At 43.1% G+C, this 21,601-nt stretch overlaps 2 protein-coding genes across 2 annotated transcripts in view; one reads left to right on the top strand and one right to left on the bottom strand.

Annotated features, from left to right (window-relative positions):
- Nucleotides 1–6,840: 6,840 nt before the first annotated feature.
- AMIGO2 (adhesion molecule with Ig like domain 2) lies at nucleotides 6,841–9,879 on the bottom strand. The gene is made up of 2 exons (XM_040488352.1): nucleotides 9,759–9,879; nucleotides 6,841–9,380 (listed from the first exon to the last, which is right to left on the bottom strand). Exon 2 carries the CDS (start codon nucleotides 9,316–9,318, stop codon nucleotides 7,753–7,755), a length of 1,566 nt encoding a protein of 521 aa, XP_040344286.1. The 5' UTR covers nucleotides 9,319–9,380; nucleotides 9,759–9,879; the 3' UTR covers nucleotides 6,841–7,752.
- A 67-nt stretch (nucleotides 9,880–9,946) lies between these two features.
- PCED1B (PC-esterase domain containing 1B) overlaps nucleotides 9,947–21,601 on the top strand; it is a 138,329-nt gene continuing 126,674 nt past the window's right edge. The window contains exon 1 of the mRNA XM_040488355.1: nucleotides 9,947–10,024. The gene's annotated coding sequence lies outside the window, so the exon portion shown is untranslated. The remainder of the gene's footprint in view (nucleotides 10,025–21,601) is intronic.

The raw sequence follows: 21,601 nt of genomic DNA, 5'->3' as shown, positions 1-21,601 counted from the left end.
TGGATTTCTCTAAACATACAGACCTCCTTGAAGCCTCCACTCAGCCATTACTTCTTCGGGGAAACTTGCCCTGACCTTCCTGTCTTTGGGCATTTCTATATCAGCACACTTGCCTCGTGATGAAACCATATTTCTGTCTCTTTTCAAAACTTGGGAGCAGCAATATAGTCGTGGTATAGTGTAGACAGTAGTACAGTGTAGACATTAAGAGCCTGGGTTCTGGATGGATCCACACAAAACTAGATTTAAATCCTGACTTCTTTACTATATGTTCTTTAGGCAAATCACCAACCATTCCTAAGCTTCCGTTCTCCACCTGTAAAATGGACATAAAAATAATACCTTCCTCACAAGAATGAGAAAAAATATGTAAAGCCCTAAGCACGGAGCTTACATGTAAAAAGGTTACTATTGTTACTATTATCGTTGTTGCTTTTATTTTCATTCCTCATGTCGGGGCTGGGATATGTTCATCCTAACTGTGGTGGGGGCAAGGTGTGGAGCTGCAAGTGTAGAGAGAGAACCAGTGTGAAACGTTGAGGTCTCTTTCTCCTCTGGATTTGGTTTAAAATGATAATAGATTGGCAGGATCTATTTATATCTATTCACTGACATTCACTTTAGAGTGCTATTGGCTAGCTTGCACCACCTCCTTACCATACGGGCTTTTTGAAAGTAAGGGTCTCTTCCAGCACAAGGTTGGGGTATCTATGGTATAGTTTTCTAGTGTTCATGACTGGCTGCATTAGTCCAGTTGGCCAAAGCAAGGTCTCTGCCAATTATCTTCCTTTTCTCACCTCTTATTTGACAGAATAGTCTCGAGTAGACAAATCAACTCTTACTTTTTTTTTTTTTTTTATTTTACAGAGAGAGAGAGAGAGAGAGAGAGAGAGAGTGCAAGGAGGGGCAGGGGCAGAGGGAGAGACAGCAAGAATCCTGAGAGCGTCCTAAGCAGGCTCCACGCGTGAGAACCCGACTCAGGGCTCAGTTCCAGCCTGGGATCATGACCTGAGCTGAAATCAAAAGTCAGATGCTCAACTGAGCCAACCAGGCGCCCCATCAGCTCTTACCCTTGAATTAGTTTAATAATGTTTCTTCTCTCAGTTGTACTGTAATCTCCTATAAGGGGAGAGAGTAGTTATTACACAACATTTATGGTCTCCATAATATGTAGCGATGCTCAATTGTCTTTTCTTGGCAGTAACTGGCAAATTGTCAACAAGGATTTGACCCTTAATCCCATTATACTTGATTCTATGACACTAAGATACAGACACTACAAAATTCTCTGAGAATATATTTGATGCTCTGCTGACATATTACCTAATATGGATGTTTAATCAGATAAGCTACTGAGGCTGTCTTGTGAAATAATTTCAAAAATTATTTTGAGAAATCTAATTAAATTTTTTTTTGAATATTTTTATTTATTGTTGAGAGAGAGAGAGAGAGAGAGGGCATGAGCAGAAGAGGGGCAGAGAGAGAGGGAAACACAGAATCTGAAGGAGGCTCCAGGCTCCAAGCTGTCAGCCCAGAGCCTGATGCAGGGCTCGAACTCACAGACTATGAGATCATAACCTGGGCTGAAGTCAGACACTTAACCTAATTTTAAAATTAGTTGGAAAAGTATCCCTGGCTTTGAATTGTCCCTACCACTCTTCTAGAAATTTAAAACAAACTCTCAGATATCCTCTCCAATTGGACTATTTACTTTGTAAATTTGGGTCATTTTTAATTTAAAAAATTGAATTGAATCATTTATTCATGTAAATATCTTAAATATGTCATTTATAATGATAAAATGGATATTTTTCTTTTTTACATATGAAGCAATTTCATGTGTGAAGGACAACCAGACTGAAAAGAGTCAGTAGACCAGAGGAAGCCTTGTCTATTAAACCTGTATCTTAAATAGATTTCCAATTTTGCTACTTGTGACACATTGTGTTTTGCAGGGGGAAAAAACTTTTCTACCTTCATTATGTCTAAAGGATTTATGATCTTCTGCCCTTGAATTCCTCTTCTTCCAGATTGACTTTGGGCACTAATCCATTCACTATTACATTTATGGAAAGTTTACCTATGACCCATGCTTTACAAAGTAGTTCTATTGGTAGAACACCTATAGGACTGTTGTGCAGAGTTATCTTTTAAATGACTCTCATGGTAAAAATGGCTGACTAGCTCACGGTTCATGAATTCGAGCCCTGCATCAGGCTCTGTGCTGACAGCTCAGAGCCTGGAGCCTGCTTCAAATTCTGTGTCTTCCTCTCTCTCTGCCCCTCTCCCACTTGCCCCCTGTCTCTCTCTGTCTCTGTCTCTCTCTCAAAAATAAATAAACATTAAAAAAAAAAAAAGGCTGATTAGTCAAGTTATCTGGGAAAATCATTTATCCTTTTGAGCTTCTTTTTCCTGTCTGTAGTGGGGTGGAATCTTGCCCATTTTTTCAGGGCTTCTGTGATAGGGAATGATAATAACCATCACCCCTCACAGTGTGTCTGGCACTTAGTAGGTACTTAAAAAATTAAATCCAGTATGAATACTGTATATGTCACATTTTATAATTTACAAAGGGCCTGTGTTTCCACACTCTGTTTGCTCTGGTCCTCACTATTGAAGGGCTCCCCTCCCTGGAATCTATCCATAAGAAACATGGTCCTTTACAGAGTCCTCTAAATTACTCAAGAGGTTATTACATGAGTTTTTAGTTCTACTTTTTAATATATTACTATGCAATAATGCTTGCAAGGGCAAACTAATCATCTATCCACACTAACTTCCTTATTTTTATAATAAATAAAAATAATACATAAATAAACAATTTTTTTATAAATAAAAAACAGGGCTTTGGGGACTGGCTCTTGGGCAGAGAGTCATAAGAGAACCATGAAAGAAAACTTTTATTTCTAATTTAGGGGGGGAGAGGCAGAGGGAGAGAAAGAGAGAATCTCAAGCAAGCTTCATGCTCAGCATGTCACGGGGCTCAATCCCATGACCCTGGGATTATGACCTGAGTCAAAATCAAGAGTCAGATGCTCAACAGACTAAACTACCCAGGAAGCCCCCAGTGAAAGGAACCTTAATATTCTCTTTAAAAACTATTATTCGGGGTACCTGGGCGGCTCAGTCAGCTGAGCATCTGACTTTTGATATTGGCTCAGGTCATGATCTCCCAGTTCATGGGTTTGAGCCCTGCATTGGGCTCCTTGCACTAACTGTGCAGAGCCTGCTTGGGATTCTCTCTCTGCTCCTCTCCTGCTCATGTACACACTCTCTCTCAAAATAAATAAATAACCTAAAAAAAAACCTATCATTCTATTATATTGGAAAAACAAAGGAGTTTGGTTTTCTGCAGATGAAATCTATACTCCAACATCCATGGAACATGGCTTCACTTTACTATGATATAATCAAATCTGAAAGCTTGTAAGTTTATTGTTATCCACCAGATCTGTTCAAATCTGTTTAAAAATAAAAAATATTTTTAAAGTGAGAGAATCAGAGATTTAGTCATCTCAAAGTAATTATTCTATATTTTGTAATCTAGAAAAATATAAATCATAATTGCAACCAACAATTTAGAGTGCATTTAGTATCAGAGAATCAACTCCTTCATTTCTCCAACACATTAGAATATTTTTAATATTTTATTTATTTTTGAGAGGGAGAGAGTACGAGCAGGGAAGGGGCAGAGAGAGAGAGGGAGAGACAGAATCTGAAGCAGGCTCCAGGCTCTGAGTTGTCAGCACAGATCTGATGCAGGAGCTTGAACCCATCAACTGTGAGATCATGACCTGAGCCGAAGTTGGATGCTTAACCAACTGAGCCACCCAGGTGCCCCTACATTAGAATTTTTTTAAGAGAGCACTACAATTCTTTTTATTAACAAATCCATTAGCGAGTAATAATAGTGTATTCTGACAGAGTCTTAACCACAACATTTGCCGTGATCCCAGTTTAGAAAATATTTCATCAAAATAGGGAGAATCAGAATGGAAAATGAAATTGAAAATTGAAATGAAAAAACTTTTTTAAGTACAATGCAGGTTTGCCTTACCCCAAACCTTTTTAGGCAGAATCTCTGGTTGGGGAGTGTGGAGAGGGAGTGTGTAGCTGCTGGAAACCCTTGTTTATCTACCTTTCCCTTATGATTCTATTGAGAAGCCTGGTGTCAGACCTATTACTAGATCAGCTGGTAAACACTAGAGGACACCAGAAAAGTGGGCAATAATCAAGCAGCATTTATGGCCAAGGAAAAGCCAACGATGTGTGAGGATTTTTAGGCTGTATCCTGTTTTAATAGTACTGAGCAGGGTAACCCAAAATCAGATATCTCTTTGGAATTTGGACCGACAATGTATCTTCCTGTCTCTCTTGTTTCCACCCCAGTAAGTTTTACCTATATCCCTTGTGATGAACATTTTAGAAAAATGTTTATTTGGAAAAATGAAAAGCTGTTTTTTTTCTGGGCAGATAAGTCAAGCAACTAAAGCCAAAAATAGGGGCACTTAGGTGTCTCAGTCGGTTAAACAACCGGCTCAATTGCAGCTCAGGTCATGATCTCATGGTTTGTGAGATCGAGCCCCGAGTTGGGCTCAGTGCTGACAGCATGGAGCCTACTTGGGATTATCTCTCTCCCTCTCTCTGCTTCTCTTTCTCTGTCTCTCTCTCAAGATGAATAATTTTTAAAAAGCCAAAAGTAAGCATATTTACATCTCTTCAGGCCAGACAGTGAAAGTTAATGTAGAAGTTAATTATAAATAAGAAAATGTTTTAGGCCATTCTTTCAGATTATAAACCTTAAGAAAAAGTATAGTTAAGAAATGTAACTCATGATTACCTATAGGGTCCATTTGCCATAAAACTAGTATCATCTAATTATAGTGAAAAAATACTCTAAGCCCAGGAAAATTTATCTTTGGTCTCTGCTTGATTTCTCCAATGCATATCCATTTCTCTCAAAACTGTGTAATAAAAAATACTAAGTATCTTAAAAGAATAACTTAGTTACATAATCCAGATTATTACTTGGAAGGAAAATTATATAAAATTTTGAGTGGGACAAACTTAAGGTACAAATTAGTTCTGTTCCTATATTTAAAATACATGTGATCAGGCTGCTACCAGAAAAAAAAAAAAAAAAAAAAAGTTATACCAAAGAACTTAGAATTCCACATCATAACATTCAGCAACCTGCTTCGTCATCACCATGCCATCCTACTTTTGTTCAAAATACAGCTTTGCTTTTCAGTATTCAGGAGTTTTGTTTGTTTTCATTTGGATCGTACGTATGTTAGTTTTGGTCTCAGCTCAGCCTCTCTTTTACCCGAAGTGTATTAGGACCAACCAAGATCGGGCTCCACAAACGCCCCACTCCAAGCATCGCCCGTGTCCTCCTGCCAAATGCAACACGTGTTTCCTAGGATCAAGGGTTTTGAGGGATCAAGGTCTGTAGGTATCCTGTCCAGAAAGGGTGCAATTCAGAGACCCTCTCTGTAACTTCCCTGCCAGCGTCTGGCCCTGTTCTTTGGCACTCTCAAAGTCACGGGGATCACGGCCCGTGGAGGCAGCCCCACCCATTGCTGCAAAGCATCAGTGGCTCAAGAGTTTTTCCTTGTGTCCAGACTGTGAAGCTGAACAAATCACAGCATCTTTGAGAGAGTTTCTCCAAGTACGAAGGAAGAAAGAATGAGGACTTCAAAGGCCATACAAATCACAGTATTCTTCCCAATTACTTAAATGGCAAGAACAGGAATAAAACGTTTGCCAGTAACATCTTTGGGTCTAAAGGGATCTTATCTAACTGGTGAGGTCTGTGTTTTAAAGGCAGAGATGGTTAAGTTTTTTCACATCACCCAACAAAGAATTTTCAACACTGTTGAGTAGCGGCTCTGTATCTATTCCCTGGGGTCCATATCCCGGCCACTCACTCCCTCCTCAAATCCCTGACCCGTGTCTGCCACTGGATGCCTGGCTTGGCACATACAGAGCTGTCACCAAATGCACACGGTTTCCCCAAAACCCCCATTGCCAAAGTCAGTCTTCCCTCCTCAACTCCTTCTTTGTGTTTTTGTCACTGTTGCCCATTTCCACCTTTTAAAAACTCTCTTCTCTCTTAGTCCCGGGGACCACGCAGCCCTGACTCTCCTTTGCCATTTTCTGACAGCTCTTTTTTCTCGTTCTTTGGCTCATTCTCCATGCCTACTGCTAAAAGTAAGCATTCTTCGCCAGGAAGAATCCTGCACCCGAGCGCTGTTTCCATCCTGGTCACTAATTCACTGCGTGGTCTTAGATAACCCACAATCTTCTCTGGGCTTCACTTATCTCTGAGGAAGGGAAAGAGCTGGGCTTGATGGTCTAAAACGTGCCTTTGGGCTATGCAGCGCTATGCTAGTCTGTCCTAATCCCACTCCTGTGTTTCATCACCGTGTAGGATAGTTTCTGAGAGCCAGTACAAGTCTGTGATGGAGCTAAGGACACCCAGAAATCATCCCTTAAGTGTGAGAAGGAACCTAAAACATCACCTTGTCTGAAACCTTCATGTTACCGCTGAGGAAACCTGGGTAGAGAATGAGTACACTTGGTCACCTTACAGCAGACATGGAAACAAGGACGAGGTCACCTAGGCCCTCACTGTGTCGTAAAATTGGAGCTGGTCTTCTAAACCCGACTGAAGTGCATAATGGTATCAGAGTAAAATGTCATATGGAAGGTATAAATTGGGTAGAACACTTTAGAGCCTTTCTCCCCCTTTGACAAAATAAACGTATACCGTAACTCCAAAAAATGTGGAGAGATATCTGCTAGAGAGGGTGCTCGAGACAAAGTAGAACAGCATAATCACATAGAACATCTTAGATTTATGTTTTTACGTAGCCCAATAAAACAGAACATCAACTCACACAATACATGTATTTACATTAATTCAAATGTCCAGCGCACAATACAGGAGAATCTATTTAATAGTTCATATAATTTGATTTACATATACACGAGCATATAAACAAATACCAGTCAGCTAGGACAAAGGCTTAAGAAGTTACTCAGACATTTTGGTATTGACGCCTACATATTTATGGCAACAACGAATGATGACTTTCAACTTTCAATAACGTCTTTTGTTCAAGGATAAGGAATGTACAGAATGGAAAGAAGACAGTCAAACAAATGTACCTTTATTGCACTATTTATCTAACACCATATGGGATGTGGCATTATCCGGCACAGTTGATCAGTGTCGTCTGTTCACCGTGGTCTCAAGTATGAAATTAGCTGAATTATTCCCTAATCTAACCTTACTTTGTGTTTTATAAGTACTGTTCTTCCTTCTACAGCTTTTAAAAATGAAATAGGACACGGATGCTTGTCTTTAAAATAACTTTGGTCCTAAATAAGCTAGTAAAGTCTCTTCTTAAGGAACACGAATTCACTGAAATTTATTTTTTCTGGCAAGAATCCTGAATAAAAAGACAATGTCACCTCCACACCAGCTCTGAAATGATCAGTGGTGCTAGAGACCAAGCTATTGTCATCTAGAACTTACACTTTGGAAAACAGCCTCACCTTTCTCTGGCACATTGAGAAACCAAAAGCGCGTTACCACATTTCCTCTTAACCAGTTAAAGAGACCACTGGGTTGCATTTCAAAACGCAAAACGACACCATTTCGGTCCTGCTGTTTATTTTGCAGACTGCGCAGAAAGTTAAGTATGGAGAGTTAAATTACTATACCATACAGATACAGGCACAAAATTAAGTGGATGCCACAAAGGGTGTGTCTGAAAACACAGAATTGACTGAATCTGAGTCGGATTTCACCCTCGCGGACTTTAGGATGCCCTCAGCTATAACCGTCTCACTGGGAAAGAGCCTGACTTTCCCATTCTGCCCTGCTGCAGTATCCTTCAAGGGTTCCAAAAACACCACTCTTTTACCGGCACCTGCCTTCCGTTCATCAGCGGGGGCATCACTAGCAGGACCAGGATTGAGGATAGACGAATGGGCATTGCTTTGGTTGAGAACGTTTTTTTGTCTCTTGCTTTTACACTTGCAGGGACAGGGCGTCAGATAGAGATACAAAAGTACCAACACGATACTGGCCACGCAGGCTGCGAGAGTGGTAAAGGCTGTGTTAAATGCCTCATGGGCATGGGATCTGTTCACGGTGAAGTTGCTCACGTTTATTGTGACATCCACAGTCTCATTTAACAGGCGTTGCCTGTTCATCGCAATACAGGAATACACTCCAGCGTCCTCAAAACGAGGACTTTCTATAACCAGACTTCCATTGCGAAACACGTGAAAGTTTTCCAGATCTTTATCGGGCTCCAGCAGTCTGTTATCTGGACCAACCCAAATGAAATCGGTATTTGCATTACCAGTCTTGCTGTCACAGGGGACGATCAGCCTTTCCCCGACTTGAGCGTCATGAATAAAGCCAAGTGCACGGAAGGAGCCGTTGATGATACTGTCCGAGCAATTCATAAAGCTATCCTGGAGCAGAAGCACCTGGTGGGAGTGCCTAGAGTCAGACCACAGGCGGCAGGTATAGTCATTCTTAAAATCCATCACTGAGCTAAAGTGCCTACGATACCAAAAGATGAGCAATGAATAAAGGGAGCAGTCACAGACAAATGGGTTGCCATGAAGATAGATGCCTCTCAGCTGTTTTCCTGGCACTAAATTAATATGGTGCATTGGCAGGGAGGGGATTTGATTATAAGAAACATCTAGAAACATCAGTTCTGCCAGCTTGAACCTCCCAACATACAAATCCATGGGAAACTGCGTCAGAAAGTTTCCACTTAAGTAGAGTTTTTGCAACTGGGAGAGCCCTCCAAAAGCAGAAGGGTCGAGATAGGAGATGTGATTGTTGTACAGCAGGAGCACCTCCAGAACCTTCAACTCCTGGAACACTGCACTTTTCACGGTCTTCAACCTATTGGATGATAAGTCAAGACACTTCAAATTTGGAGTTGTGGAAAAACTGCCCGTGGAAATGCTGGTGATGTTGTTATGACGAATTATTAGAGTGTTCAGCTTAACAAAGGATACGGGAATCCACTCGGAATCCAGAAGCCCGATCCTGTTGTAACTCAGATCCAGTCTCTTCATCAGTCTGAACAGGTTGCCAGGCACCTTGGACAGGTTTTTGTTGGTGCAGCTCACGATGTCAGTGGCACAGATGCAAGCGGTGGGGCACACCCCGGAGGCGCCGCGGCTCACAGTCACCGTGATCACCAACAAACACAGCAGCTCCCTGCAACCCGGTCTGACAACTCCAGGCAGGGTGGGCAGTGTGTGTAAACGTACAGACATTATGGTCGCCTCCAAGTCTCTTCCTGGCGTCTTTCCGCCAACTCAGCTTCCCACCAGTGAACCTGGTAAACAATCAATATTCGAAAGGGGGGCAAGAAAGCAAAGTTAACTACCACCAGTTAACCCTTCAGAGTCATACCTTGCTTTCTCCCCAGTAACTTTTGAAATGCAGGCTTGTTTCACGCTGGGGAGCCTATGATGCCTTTTTACCGTGAAATGCAACCCCCCCCCCCCGGGTTATTACCCCTGCTTACAGACATTTACAGTTACAATCTGTCAACACAACCGTCTCAGCATCAGAAATTCAGGATTTTTGTTAACGTGCATCCTGCGTCGTTTTTTAAACTCCCTCCGACAGACACAAAAATACACAAACGCATCCTACAAACAACTGAACGGAAATACATAGGAAGCAGAGCAACATCCAGAAAACAACTCACAGAGCCGAAAAGCCTCACTGGCTCTGGGGCTAGGCCGCCGAACGGTGGTATCTGCTGGTCCGTGAGTCTGTCTGTCTCTGTCCGTCACTCCTGCATCTTCCGAGTTCCTTTCCCTCCTGCTCCCGGCGGGCGGCAGCCTCTCGCAGGCTCTCAACTTTGGGGAGTTTCACGCGGCGGCGGCGGCGGCGGCAGCCACCCGGGGCGCAGGAAACGTCTCGGCCGGCTGCGGTCGGGTCTCCCGGGCTCTCTTCATCGCTCGGCTAAAGGTACCGCCTCGGCGCCCTGGCCGTCGTGTGTCCGCGCGCGGGGAGCCCCACTCCGGGAGCCGGGTCCGAGGGGCGGGGGCGCCGGCAGCGGATCGGCCCCGGCCCCGCCTCCCCGCGCTCCGGAGCCAGCGGGACCGAGGGTTCCCGCGCGCCGCCGCCAGGGTTTTATCCCCGCGCGCCGGGTCGCATGCGGGGCGGGGAGACGGCCCCGCCCCTGCGCGTCCTCCCTCCGGCTGGAAGCAGCTCGGAGGCCGCGGGCGGGAGCAAGCTGGGCGCGTGGCGGGGGGCACGCGGCGCGGGGAGGGGGCGGCGGCGCAGCCAATCGGAGCGGCGGCCGGCGCCCCCTCCCCCCCCCCGCCCCGGCCCCTCCGCCCCCCCCCCCCCCCCCACTCCCGCCCCGCCTCCAGGTTCAGCCCGGACGCCGGGGAGGGACGGGGCGGAGCGGGCGGCACCCCAGAGGCCGAGGCCCCTCCGTTCCCACCCGTTGTGTGCGCCAGTCCAGCTCCGAACGGGGTGGGAGGGGAGAGGTTAAGGGGGCACGCCCGGCCAGGGAAGGAGAGGTCTCTGTCTCTCTTGAAGAACCCACTTGTCGCGGCCGCCCGGGTCCCCTGAATTCTTGTAGTTTGTTCTTTGGGCCAGTGCCGAGGGGGCTTCCGCGGGGCTCAGTGCTGGTGGTTTTACAGGTTCACAAAATAAACACAGACGTGACCTTCCGTCTCCGCCTACATCTGGTGGGGGACGGGGATGGGTACTTTCCGTCTGGTGCGACAAGGATCTCTTGGGGGAAAGGAGCCGGGAAGGCGCAGCGGGGACAGGCCGCATCTCCCTGGGAAAGTTCTATCCCGTTCACAACTCAGGAGTTGGCGTCAGGGATGGTGCCCAATCTGTGAAGGAGATGAGCAGAAAAGAAGGCTTGGGGCCGACCCCCCGCTGGAATGCAAAGATGAGGGCATTAAGCTTTAAAAAAAAAAAAAAAAAATCCTGGAGCCAGATTTTTTCTTCTTTCTTTCTTTCTTTCTTTCTTTCTTTCTTTCAGAGGGCTGGGGTAGGGAGGTGGTGAGAGCAAATGTGCTCACGCCGAACAGGGACTGATCCTGGAAGGGGTGTCTGCGCGAGATTCTTCATACCTCCTAAGAGGCAGGGCAGGGCGGATGCCTGGCTCAAGCATGCTAGGCTAGGAAAGGTGCAACACAGGGTGGACAGCACCCCCCCACTCACCCCCGCAAAAAAAAAAAAAAAAAAAAAAAAAAAAAAAGAAAAAAAAATGCCAGGTGGACAAATAAGAGGTGGAGAGCCTGGGGCTGATGAGCTTTTCGATGAAATCCGTTTTTGTTTAATTCCGAGATCAGTTTTAACGATGGGATTTGACTGAGCCAGATGGCCCATTTGTCCATTATATGTGGATTAAAGGAAATAAATTACTGCCCTGACAAGAGATAACTAACTAAAGCGGAAGGGATAGGAAAACTGAAAAGCAGACCAAGTTGAGAAAACAGGAGCAGGGCACATAACTTGTAAATTAAGAAATAAAACTGATGTCAGGATAACCAACGGGGGGGGGGGGGGGGGCGGCCCCCCACACACACAGTTTAGCAACCTTGAATTTCGTGAGAATTGGTCCCTACATTGTCATGAGTGGATTTGTGTGGTAGCACAGATCTGCTAGGCCAGTGCCAAACTTAAGCGGAATTGTGTGCATTGTTAACTTAGCCTGTTTGTGGAATAAATCTGGAGTAGCACTGGTAAATCAAGATGTTTTCAGGTGAGAGCAGCTTGGTTCCGATTACTTTCAGTTTCATGAAAAGTGGAATTTCATCCCAAGAAGAATACAGCCTGAAATGCTTCAGGAAAGCTTCCTTGCTATGAGCTCCCAGGAGAGGCTGGGTTTGAACGTTTTGAAAGTTAGGCCGTACGTCCTGGGGTTCTTGAAAAACCCTGGTGTCCAGGCCTTCATTTTTATAGTTGGAATGGTTAACACAGAGAAATGGAATTAAAGTTACTCAGATGAATACTTTCTAAATGACTAACAAATGACCAGGTTTTGGTAACGTTTTACTAAGGAACTAGCATCCTACTCAAAGGAAGCCATGAAGGTGGAAGAAAGTCCCGTACTCCTTGGGAAGGTGGGCTCAGAAGAAAAAGGACTCAACCATGGAAGCAAAAGACATGTCACTATAGCTTCAGGCATAGAAACATCGTGCTAAGATTACACAGCATAAATAAACCAAATGCACTCAAAATCCACACACATTTATCTATTCGAAGGCCTGATTCTTGAGATTCTGCCATTTGGCAAGAGGGAAGGAGTTTTCTAAGGGTTGGGTTTACTTGGCTTTGAGAAGAAAAAACTAAGCATTTATCCTAATTGTAGGTGTGAAGTGTGACCCTACGTTGTGGGGGGAACTTTTTCTACATAATTTCGTATCTCCTACCAGGTCCCCTCTTTCAATTAGAAGGGAAATTCCACAAGGGCAGAAATTTAATGTCTTAGACAGTGCTCTATTCTTAGCTCCTAAAACTCTGCTTGACACGTGCTTGGCATTCAGTAAATTTTTGATAAATAAACTGAGGAATGAGAAACCTATTCTAGGCTTATTTGAGTTGAGTCTGCTGACTGGCATTCTACTCTCTATACTTCAAAAGGTTTGTCAGAGGGGCGCCTGGGTGGCTCAGTCGGTTGAGCCTCTGATGGCTTGGTTTTCAGCTCAGGTCATGACCTCACGGTTCCTGAGTTCAAGCCCCGGCGTCGGGGGTTGCGAGCTCAGAGCCTGCTTTGGATTCTCTGTCTCCCTCTGCCTCTCTCTCTCTCTCTCTCTGCCCCTCCCCTACTCGCTCTCTCTCACTCTCTGCAAAAGAAATACATGAACATTAAAAAAAAAAAAAAAAAAAGCTTGTCAAAAAGACGGAGGAGAAGAGAGAGAAAGAGGAGCAGAGCAAACATGACTTGAGTCCTAGATCCAGTAGTACCTGAAGGCCACTACACGCTTTTACTTCCTTTCTAGTTAGATTCTGCACCCCATCCCCCCTCCTTTCTGCTTCAATCATTTCGAGTTGTAGTCACGTAACTTGTGACTGAAAGAGTCCTTGCACCTATAATGGTGGTAATAATAAATATGTATGATTATGTGCTAGATACTGAGCTCTGTGGTTGACATGAATTATTTCATTTACTGCTTACCATAACCCTGCAACATTATATAATCCTATAATCCAGATGGTAAACAACTGTGCTCCAAATTATTTGAAAAGGGAATGGGATGAAATTAGCTTGAAGCTCCATTTGAAGGATTTAGATTAAACAGAAGAGAGATGTTTCTGACGGGGTGGCTCCAGCCTGGAATGGTTGCCAAGACAGATGGTTGAATTGCCTTCTCAGGAGTTTAAAATAGGACAGATAGATATTCTTCTGGTCTTTTCCACATGGCACAATCTTTTGGTATTTTGGGCCATTCAGTGACTCCAATGGATAGTAGAAAGTGGATTGATTCTGAATCTAGTGTGCCGAGGCAGGTGTGGACATGTGAGTGCTCAACTGGGCTTGGAAGTAACCCCTACCTGGGACCAGGGATCTAGGTAGATGAAATCTCCAGGCTTCTGTTAGCCCTGTGATTTCCAGAATGTGTCCTGTTGTAATCAAAGACTTAAGGAAACCGAGGTAGGAGACAAGAAATTGTTACAACACTAGTTTACGATTTAGAGTCATTTTAATTAAGAATGAACACTTTTACACCACTTTATATCCTATGAAGGGCCTTCCCATTCTGTGTCTCCTTTGTTTCTAACACACATCCTGTGACAACGTGTAGCAGCAGATACCTAACATTGCCTCCTTTTTAAAACTGGGAACACATCCAGTGTTCTTCAGAGACAGCTCACTGGGGTCTGTAGCTCTCCAGGCACCTGAATGTCACGCACAGGAGCTTTCTACTGAGGTCACCTTGCTTTGGGGGCAGTGCTCTTCGTAGGGTTTTTACACTGTAGCTGGAGCCTTGGCATACCTTTGCCCACCAGCCCTGGAAATATACCACCCTTGTAACAGCCTGTTCTTTTCGCCTCATCCAGTTGGTTTTTGTGAATTGCCCAGGACTTGTAGTAGAACCAGATCTCACACCCAGGATTATGTCACTTGCCGTATGGGGATTTGAGCACCAGCCCCTACTCCCACCCCCGTGCTCGCTGAGCTCCAGGCGGGCCTGTGTCAGCTGGTGGGTTGGTTCTCTGGAAGCTGCCTTCGCTAGAAACGGGGGCTGGTCAGTACCCAGTATCCAAGGAGAGCCCAGAATGGGGCAACTCTTTAAGCAATTCTCACTCAGTCATCTGCTCTTTCTATCTCTTGTCTTCATGGACATAGACTGAAAAGATTCTTTCTTTTGTTTTTTAGTTTAGTTGAGATAGAATTCACATAAACAAAATTCACCTTTTTTCACCTTTGAAGATCATCTGCGAAGGGTACAAACTTATGTCATAACAGTAGTTTCTTAAAAACTTTCTTCTTTCCTTATCGGCAGTTTCTTTCTTCCTTCCTTCTTTTCTTTCTTTCTTTCTTTCTTTCTTTCTTTCTTTCTTTCTTTTCACATGCTTTTGTGATAAGACAAAGTTCAATGAGTGCTTGCAATTGTTCAGAGTTACTTATGACTAAGTATGTGCCTCAATGCTTCTGTTTTCTCATGATTCCTATTTAATATTCAGGGACTGTAGTTTCAGAGAGCAGAACCCTCTTCTGATTTCTGAGGTACGAATTGACTCCCCTGATGTGAGAAACAATCATGGCTGTTCTGTGTTAGCACGCCAATCCTTTATTTAGCTAATATTTACTGAGCATCTACTATGTGCCAGGCACTATTCTTTAGTCTAAGGATTATAGCGACGCATAAATGCTGCCAGAGCCATGTAAGCCTGACTAGAAGGAGAGACATACTGGTCACTCATGCGTTTCTTGACCAATTGTCCACATTCCCAGATTTAGGGCTCATCATCAGATCAACATCCGATCCCAGCTAGTTGGGATCAACTCCCAACAGCTGTGAATCCTTCTCTCTCAGCCCATTGTCAGACCAGCCTTTGTGAAGGTGGCATGACCCCTGGCCCCACGCTGCCGTGTGCTTTCCAATGAGAAGACAAAACAAAAAGGACAACTGAAACCCTTTTTTCTTTACTTTCTTTCCTTCTTTTTTTTTTTTTTTACCTAAAACCCTTTTTTTCTTACGCCCTAAAGTACTATGTGCTTATTGTAGAAAAATTGGAAATACAGGAAAAAATGTAAAGAATCGGAGAATGCCATTCATGATCTTACTGGCAAATTATGTTTCTACTCAAAGAATAAGTCCATTGTAGTGAGGAACCGAGACAGTGGAAGAGCATGGCTTGTCGTAGTTATGTAATGAGAAAAGAAACAGTCAGATGCGTGTGTGTGTGTGCGTGTGTGTGTGTGTGTGTTTGAATGCCCTGAAATTCTCAGCTTTGGGAATGAAATAAACAGAGGAAAATTTGCTTCACAAAATTCAGTGTGTCAAAGCCATGCTCCTAGCATTATGGTTACCTCTTGCAATTTTGGTCATAAATGGTAGCTGCTCTAATTTCCATTTTGCTCTTTATTAGCCTGAAGGGAATCATCTAACTGAATTCCCAAATGCTATTCTATCCCTCAAAATGGGGGCTGATATTATGTGTCTGATAAGTATGGATAATGTTTAACAAACCCACTTTGGAGAACCATATGAAATACTCAGGCTCCTACTTTATGTTCTTTAAAAAATATGATTTCCGGTAGCACTAATTACTCGATCGCTTTTCCCAAAGGTAGTATCTGATTATTCAAAGAAATATCTGATTTGGAGCAATAAGTATTTGCTAGACAAAATTAACACACTTGATCCTAGCCAAAAGGCTGAGAAGCAATGACAAAATTAACACAAAATAAAGTAAAATAAAGTTGAGAGAAAAGATAATAAACTCTAGCATATGGCCAGCACCGTTGCAAATACTCATTCAGTTATTTTCAGCAAATACAAGGCTCTCTGTGGTGGAAGCTCCATGGGTACTTTACTCTGGAACTCTGACCTTTCAGTTTGTGAGAGTGAAAAGCAATATTGCATTCATACAGGGGAAGGCAGAAAGACCTCTGGAAAGACCCAAGAAGTGGGCTTGATAATGAGACCTAACACTTACAGCATTTTTACCACTATACATCAGACTTCTCATTTAATTCTTACAAGGGCCCCAAGAGATGGTCATTAACATCCCCGTTTTCTAATGAGGGCAGTTGGAATGAGTTGGTTTATGTAAGTTGCCCAAGATTAGTGGTAGAACCAGATCTCTCACCCCACTCTGTGTCACTCTGATCTCATGCTCTACCATTAGCTCTAATGCCTCCCATTAGGGAGTAGAGGGGTCAGCCCTAATTTAAATTCCATTCAGCAAACATCGTTAGTCCTGGCCACACTCCCAGAGCCATCATATGGTTGTTCTTCTCTAGGAATTTGTAGCGTTATTTGACATAATTATAGGATATGAGACAGTATATAATTCAATTTCAAATTGGATATAGCAAAGAGCCAAAATATTTGCAACAGAATAGGTATTTTGGGCATTGAAAATTCCAATACAAGCAGATTTTTAGATCTTCCTCATTTCTTGTTGACCAAAGAGCTGATTCAACAAAGAGAATTGGATGTAAATAAAAATATTATTTGGGAGAAACCATTTGAATGGTCAGGGATGACAATTATCTCTTAGAATTAAGAAACAATTGGGGCGCCTGGGTGGCGCAGTCGGTTAAGCGTCCGACTTCAGCCAGGTCACGATCTCGCGGTCCGGGAGTTCGAGCCCCGCGTCAGGTTCTGGGCTGATGGCTCAGAGCCTGGAGCCTGTTTCCGATTCTGTGTCTCCCTCTCTCTCTGCCCCTCCCCCGTTCATGCTCTGTCTCTCTCTGTCCCAAAAATAAATAAAAACGTTGAAAAAAAAATTTATAAAAAAAAAAAGAATTAAGAAACAATAATATGGTTCCTTTTAGCCATGGCATTCACAAGGAAGAATTACAAGGAAGGAAAGTAGAGTCTGTCTCCTGGCACGGGTAAAAGGTCTTAAACACCTTCTAATCATATGCCTTCTAATCAAATGGCAATGTGTTAAAAAAAAAAAAAAAGTTATGTCGTAAAATAGAGCATTGAATAATGAATCAACTTTCTGGGCTATGGTGCCAGAACCTAACTTCCATTCATTAACTGTATCATCTTAGGTAAGCGACTTCGTCTTTCAGACTCAACTTCCTCGCTTGTAAGATGGAACTCTAGCCCTGGGATAGGCACTGTCTGATTCCACAAGGACCGAGATGAGACATAGAAAGTGGCTTTGGGAACGATAAGGCTGGAAAAGAGTATTACAGCGAGTCCCCATCATGCCCTATTCATCCTTGTTGCCCTGGTGCCTCGGCCATGATCTGACACAGCACAGATGTTTAACAAGTGTCTGTTGGACCCAATGGAACTGAAGCTAGGTTTGTGTACAAAATAAACAGAGCTGGAAAGGTACCTCGCCACAGTGATGTTTGTACTAATTATGTGGCTCCCCTGAGCTGTACCAGAGTACGGCAGGTCCTCATTTAGAGAATCTAAATGGATCAGCCCTCCCTTGTTCTTCTTGGTACTATCTCAGCTGCTGCAGACTGGAATGAGCTGCCAGTCTGCAGGCCTGGGCGTCTCAAAGCCCCGTGGGACTTGAAGCTGGCATGTGGTGGGGAACCTCCTAGGTGGAGACCTTTAGCTAGGAGTGATGATTGGCGATCTCTGTATACGCTGGAGAGTACTCAAAGGAGTTTTGAACGATAGGGGAAAACAAAATCATAACAATCATCCCTCTCTCCAGAGAACAGTTCTGACATGCTGTTACTTGCACTGTGATAGAAATGCATGGTAGGAAACCAGGGAAGATTTCCTTGGGAGCTACTGTAGTGTAGAAGAGGTCAGGGGCAAATCCGAACAAGTTGCTGAAGGAGGAGTCTGCTCACTGACGTTTCCTACTTTACAGAAATAGCAGGATGTTGAAAAACATGCTCTTGTGGCAGTTGTCCACATTTATCTAAAAGTAGGATTTTTCATTTACTCAATTATAGTTATTAAAACAATTGGACATGTAAATTCCTCTCTTCCAAATCCCCTTGCCTGGGAAGGCCCTTAGCTCTATTTGCACAAGCAGAATACGCATTTACCCATTAAGTGTCAAAATGTGTTTGCCTTGATATGGCCTAATCATAGTCTCTGCCTGTAAAAAAGATTTGGGAAGCCAAGTTTATATTCACGAGTGTATATATGTGAGTGTAAAATAATGAAGACGAGTAGGTCGTTTGATGAATTTAATGTTTAGTTGTATCGACTATTATAGCATGATAAATCCATTGCCACAAAAGAGGTGTGTCTGCCAATAAGACCGCATATTCAGATTGGCCGAATATGGCCCCGTTATCCTTGGGCACAAGGTACCAAGCAGTTAAGCGGTGAACTTCTAAGTTACACAGGAAAAACAATGTCCTCGTGTTTCTTCCCCAATAAGAAAATTACCCTTTTTATTAAAGGCAACCTCTCCCTCTTTTTTCATCACTACAATAACAGATTGTGCAGAGGCAGAACATCATAAATGACATCATCAATAAATAAGGCAGAACACCATCCATTGGTGGTCACACAGAAAAGAGGCAGATGAATAAAGAACACAGAAGTCTTATCAGATAGAGATATCAGATCGGGCTCCTTGGGGACTCAGTTGGTTAAGCGTCCAACTTTGGCTCAAGTCATGATCTCACCATTTGTGGGTTTGAGCCCCGCATCAGGGCTCTGTGCTGACAGCTCAGAGCCTGGAGCCTGCTTCGGATTCTGTGTCTCCTTCTCTCTCTGCCCCTCCCCAACTTGTGCTCTGTCTCTCCCTCTCTCAAAAGTAAACCTTTAAAAAATTAAAAAAAAAAAAAAAGAAAAGAAAAAGATAAAAGAAAGCAGTCGAGCTACCTGGAGAGAAAAAGCCAGTGCCCAGAACTAAGTCCTGAGACTCAGGCATTTTGCAGAACCTCAAGAAAACGTAATGGTAAATATGTACATTGAAAGTAAAATGAATAATGACATAAACAGAAATTGAGTTCCGTCCAACCATTCTGAAGAAAAAAAATGACAAGTTCCAGCAAAGGCAGTCATGAGACAAGAATCAGGGAGCATGCACAGAAGACATTAGCCAAATAAGGTCAATGAAACCCAAATCAAGGAACAGAACATTTACCAGCACTCTAAAGGTCCCATGCTCCCCTCTAGGCACTAACCTCCTGGTGGTATCCACTCTCCTGACTTCTATCAACATGGATGAGTTCTGATCGTTTTTATACTTATATAAATGAAATATATGCTTTTTGTGTCTGGCACTGGTTGCTCAACTTAAGTTTGAGATTTGTCCATATTGTTGCATGTAGTTGTAGACCATTTTCATAGCTATGTAGTGTTCTATTGTGTCACTCAATCACAATTGATTTCACTATTTTATTACCGATGAACATACAGGCGATCTCCAGTTTTTTCTGTTACAAGTACTGTTGCCATGAACATTCTAATACATGTCTTTTAATGAGCATAATGTACACATTTCTATTGGTTAGATACCTCAGAATGTATTTGCTTGGCCACAGGTTATGCACATACTCAACTAGGTAGTGACACCAGTTTTCCAAAGTGGATGTATGAATATATTCTCCCACAACTATATGAGAATTCCTATACCTCCGTATTCTCATCAGCACTTATTATTTTCCATATTTTTCATCTTGACCATTTGGGGGGGCGGGTAGATAGTGGTATTCCACTGAGCTTTTAATTTGCATTTGCCTGAGGACTAACGAACTTGGGCAATTTTCCATATGGTTATTCTCCATTTACATATCCTTCTTTATAAATCTTTGGCCAATTGTGCTGTTAAGCTGTCTTTTCCTTATTGATGCTTTATATATTCTGGATTTGTGGTTCTTTGCATCATATATATTATGTAAGTGTACATAAATATACATATTTAATATTTTATGCCACCCTGTGGGTAGCCATTTTGTTCACTTTGATGAGCAGAAGTTCTTAGTTTCAATATAGTCAAGTTTATCACGTTTTTTTCTTTATGTTTGTTACTTTTTATTTCTGCTTAAGAAAGCATTGCCTACTCCAAAGTCATAAAGATGTTTTCCTCTAACAGCTTTATTGTTTTATCGGGGTGCCTGGGTGGCTCAGGTGGTTAAGTGACCAGCTCTTGGTTTCCACTCAGGTCATGATCTCAGGGTTCATGAGTTTGAGCCCCACATCAGGCTCCACGCTGGCTGGCAGTGTGCAGCCTGCTTTGGATTCTCTCTCTCCCTCACTCTCTCTGCCCCTCCTCTGCTCACACTCTATCTCTCTCAAAATATGAACAAATACATTTTTTAAACAGCAAAAGCTTTATTGTTCTACCTTTCAATTTATTTCTCCAATCCATCTCGCTACGATCTGAATTTGTGGTCCGCTGAAATTCTTAAGCTGAAATTCTAACCCCTAACTAAGATGGTGGAATTAGGAGATAGTGCATTTGGGATATGATTAGTTCATAAGGGTTGAGCCCTTATGAATGGATTAGGCTACAGAGAGATCCTTCATCACCTTCTGCCATGGGAACACAGTAAAAAAGATGCCATCTGTGAATGAGAAAGCAGACCCTCACCAGACACCAAAGTTTATGGTATTTTTTTTATAGGAGCCCAGACAGATTAAGACACACCTGGCATTGATCCTTGTGTGTAATGTGAGGTAGAAGGCAATACATATTTTTTCCTTCATGGATATCCAGTTGTTCCAGCATGATTTATTAAAAAGAACATCCTGGGGGTGCCTGGGTGGCGCGGTCGGTTAAGCGTCCGACTTCGGCCAGGTCGCGATCTCGCGGTTTGTGAGTTCGAGCCCCGCGTCAGGCTCTGGGCTGATGGCTCGGAGCCTGGAGCCTGTTTCCGATTCTGTGTCTCCCTCTCTCTCTGCCCCTCCCCCGTTCATGCTCTGTCTCTCTCTGTCCCAAAAATAAATTAAAAATGTTAAAAAAAATAAAATAAAATAAAATAAAAAGAACATCCTTTCCCCTACTGTAATGCATGGTCACTTTTGTCACAGACCACGTGGTCATGTATGTATGTGTGGGTCTCTTCCATTGAACAGTTACTGTTCTTGTACCAGGAGCACAGAGTTCTGATTACCATAGCTTTATTTATTACTTGTTAATTTTTTTAAGTTTATTAATTTATTGAAGTAATCTCAACACCTGACATGAGGCTTGTAGTCACATACTCCTTCAACTGAGCCAGCCCCAATTACCATAACTTTATAACAGTATTTCCTGATATCTCATAGTGTTGGTCTTCCATATTTGTTCTTCAGGCATGCTCTGGCTATTCTCGGCCTTTTGCATTTCCACATGAATTTTGAAGTTGACTTATAAGTTCCTGGGGAAAAAAAACCCACAGCTTAGATTTTGGTTGCGAGTGCATAGAAGTGTGTATTAGTTTGGGAAAAACTTACATTTTTACAATATTGAATCATC

The sequence above is a fragment of the Herpailurus yagouaroundi genome, unplaced genomic scaffold (genome assembly GCF_014898765.1).
Source record: "Herpailurus yagouaroundi ecotype Mexico unplaced genomic scaffold, PumYag 166, whole genome shotgun sequence".
In the NCBI taxonomy this organism is placed as follows: Eukaryota; Metazoa; Chordata; class Mammalia; order Carnivora; family Felidae; genus Herpailurus; species Herpailurus yagouaroundi.
Note: the sequence above shows the minus strand (reverse complement) of the source record. Positions and strands in the feature narration are given on the sequence as shown.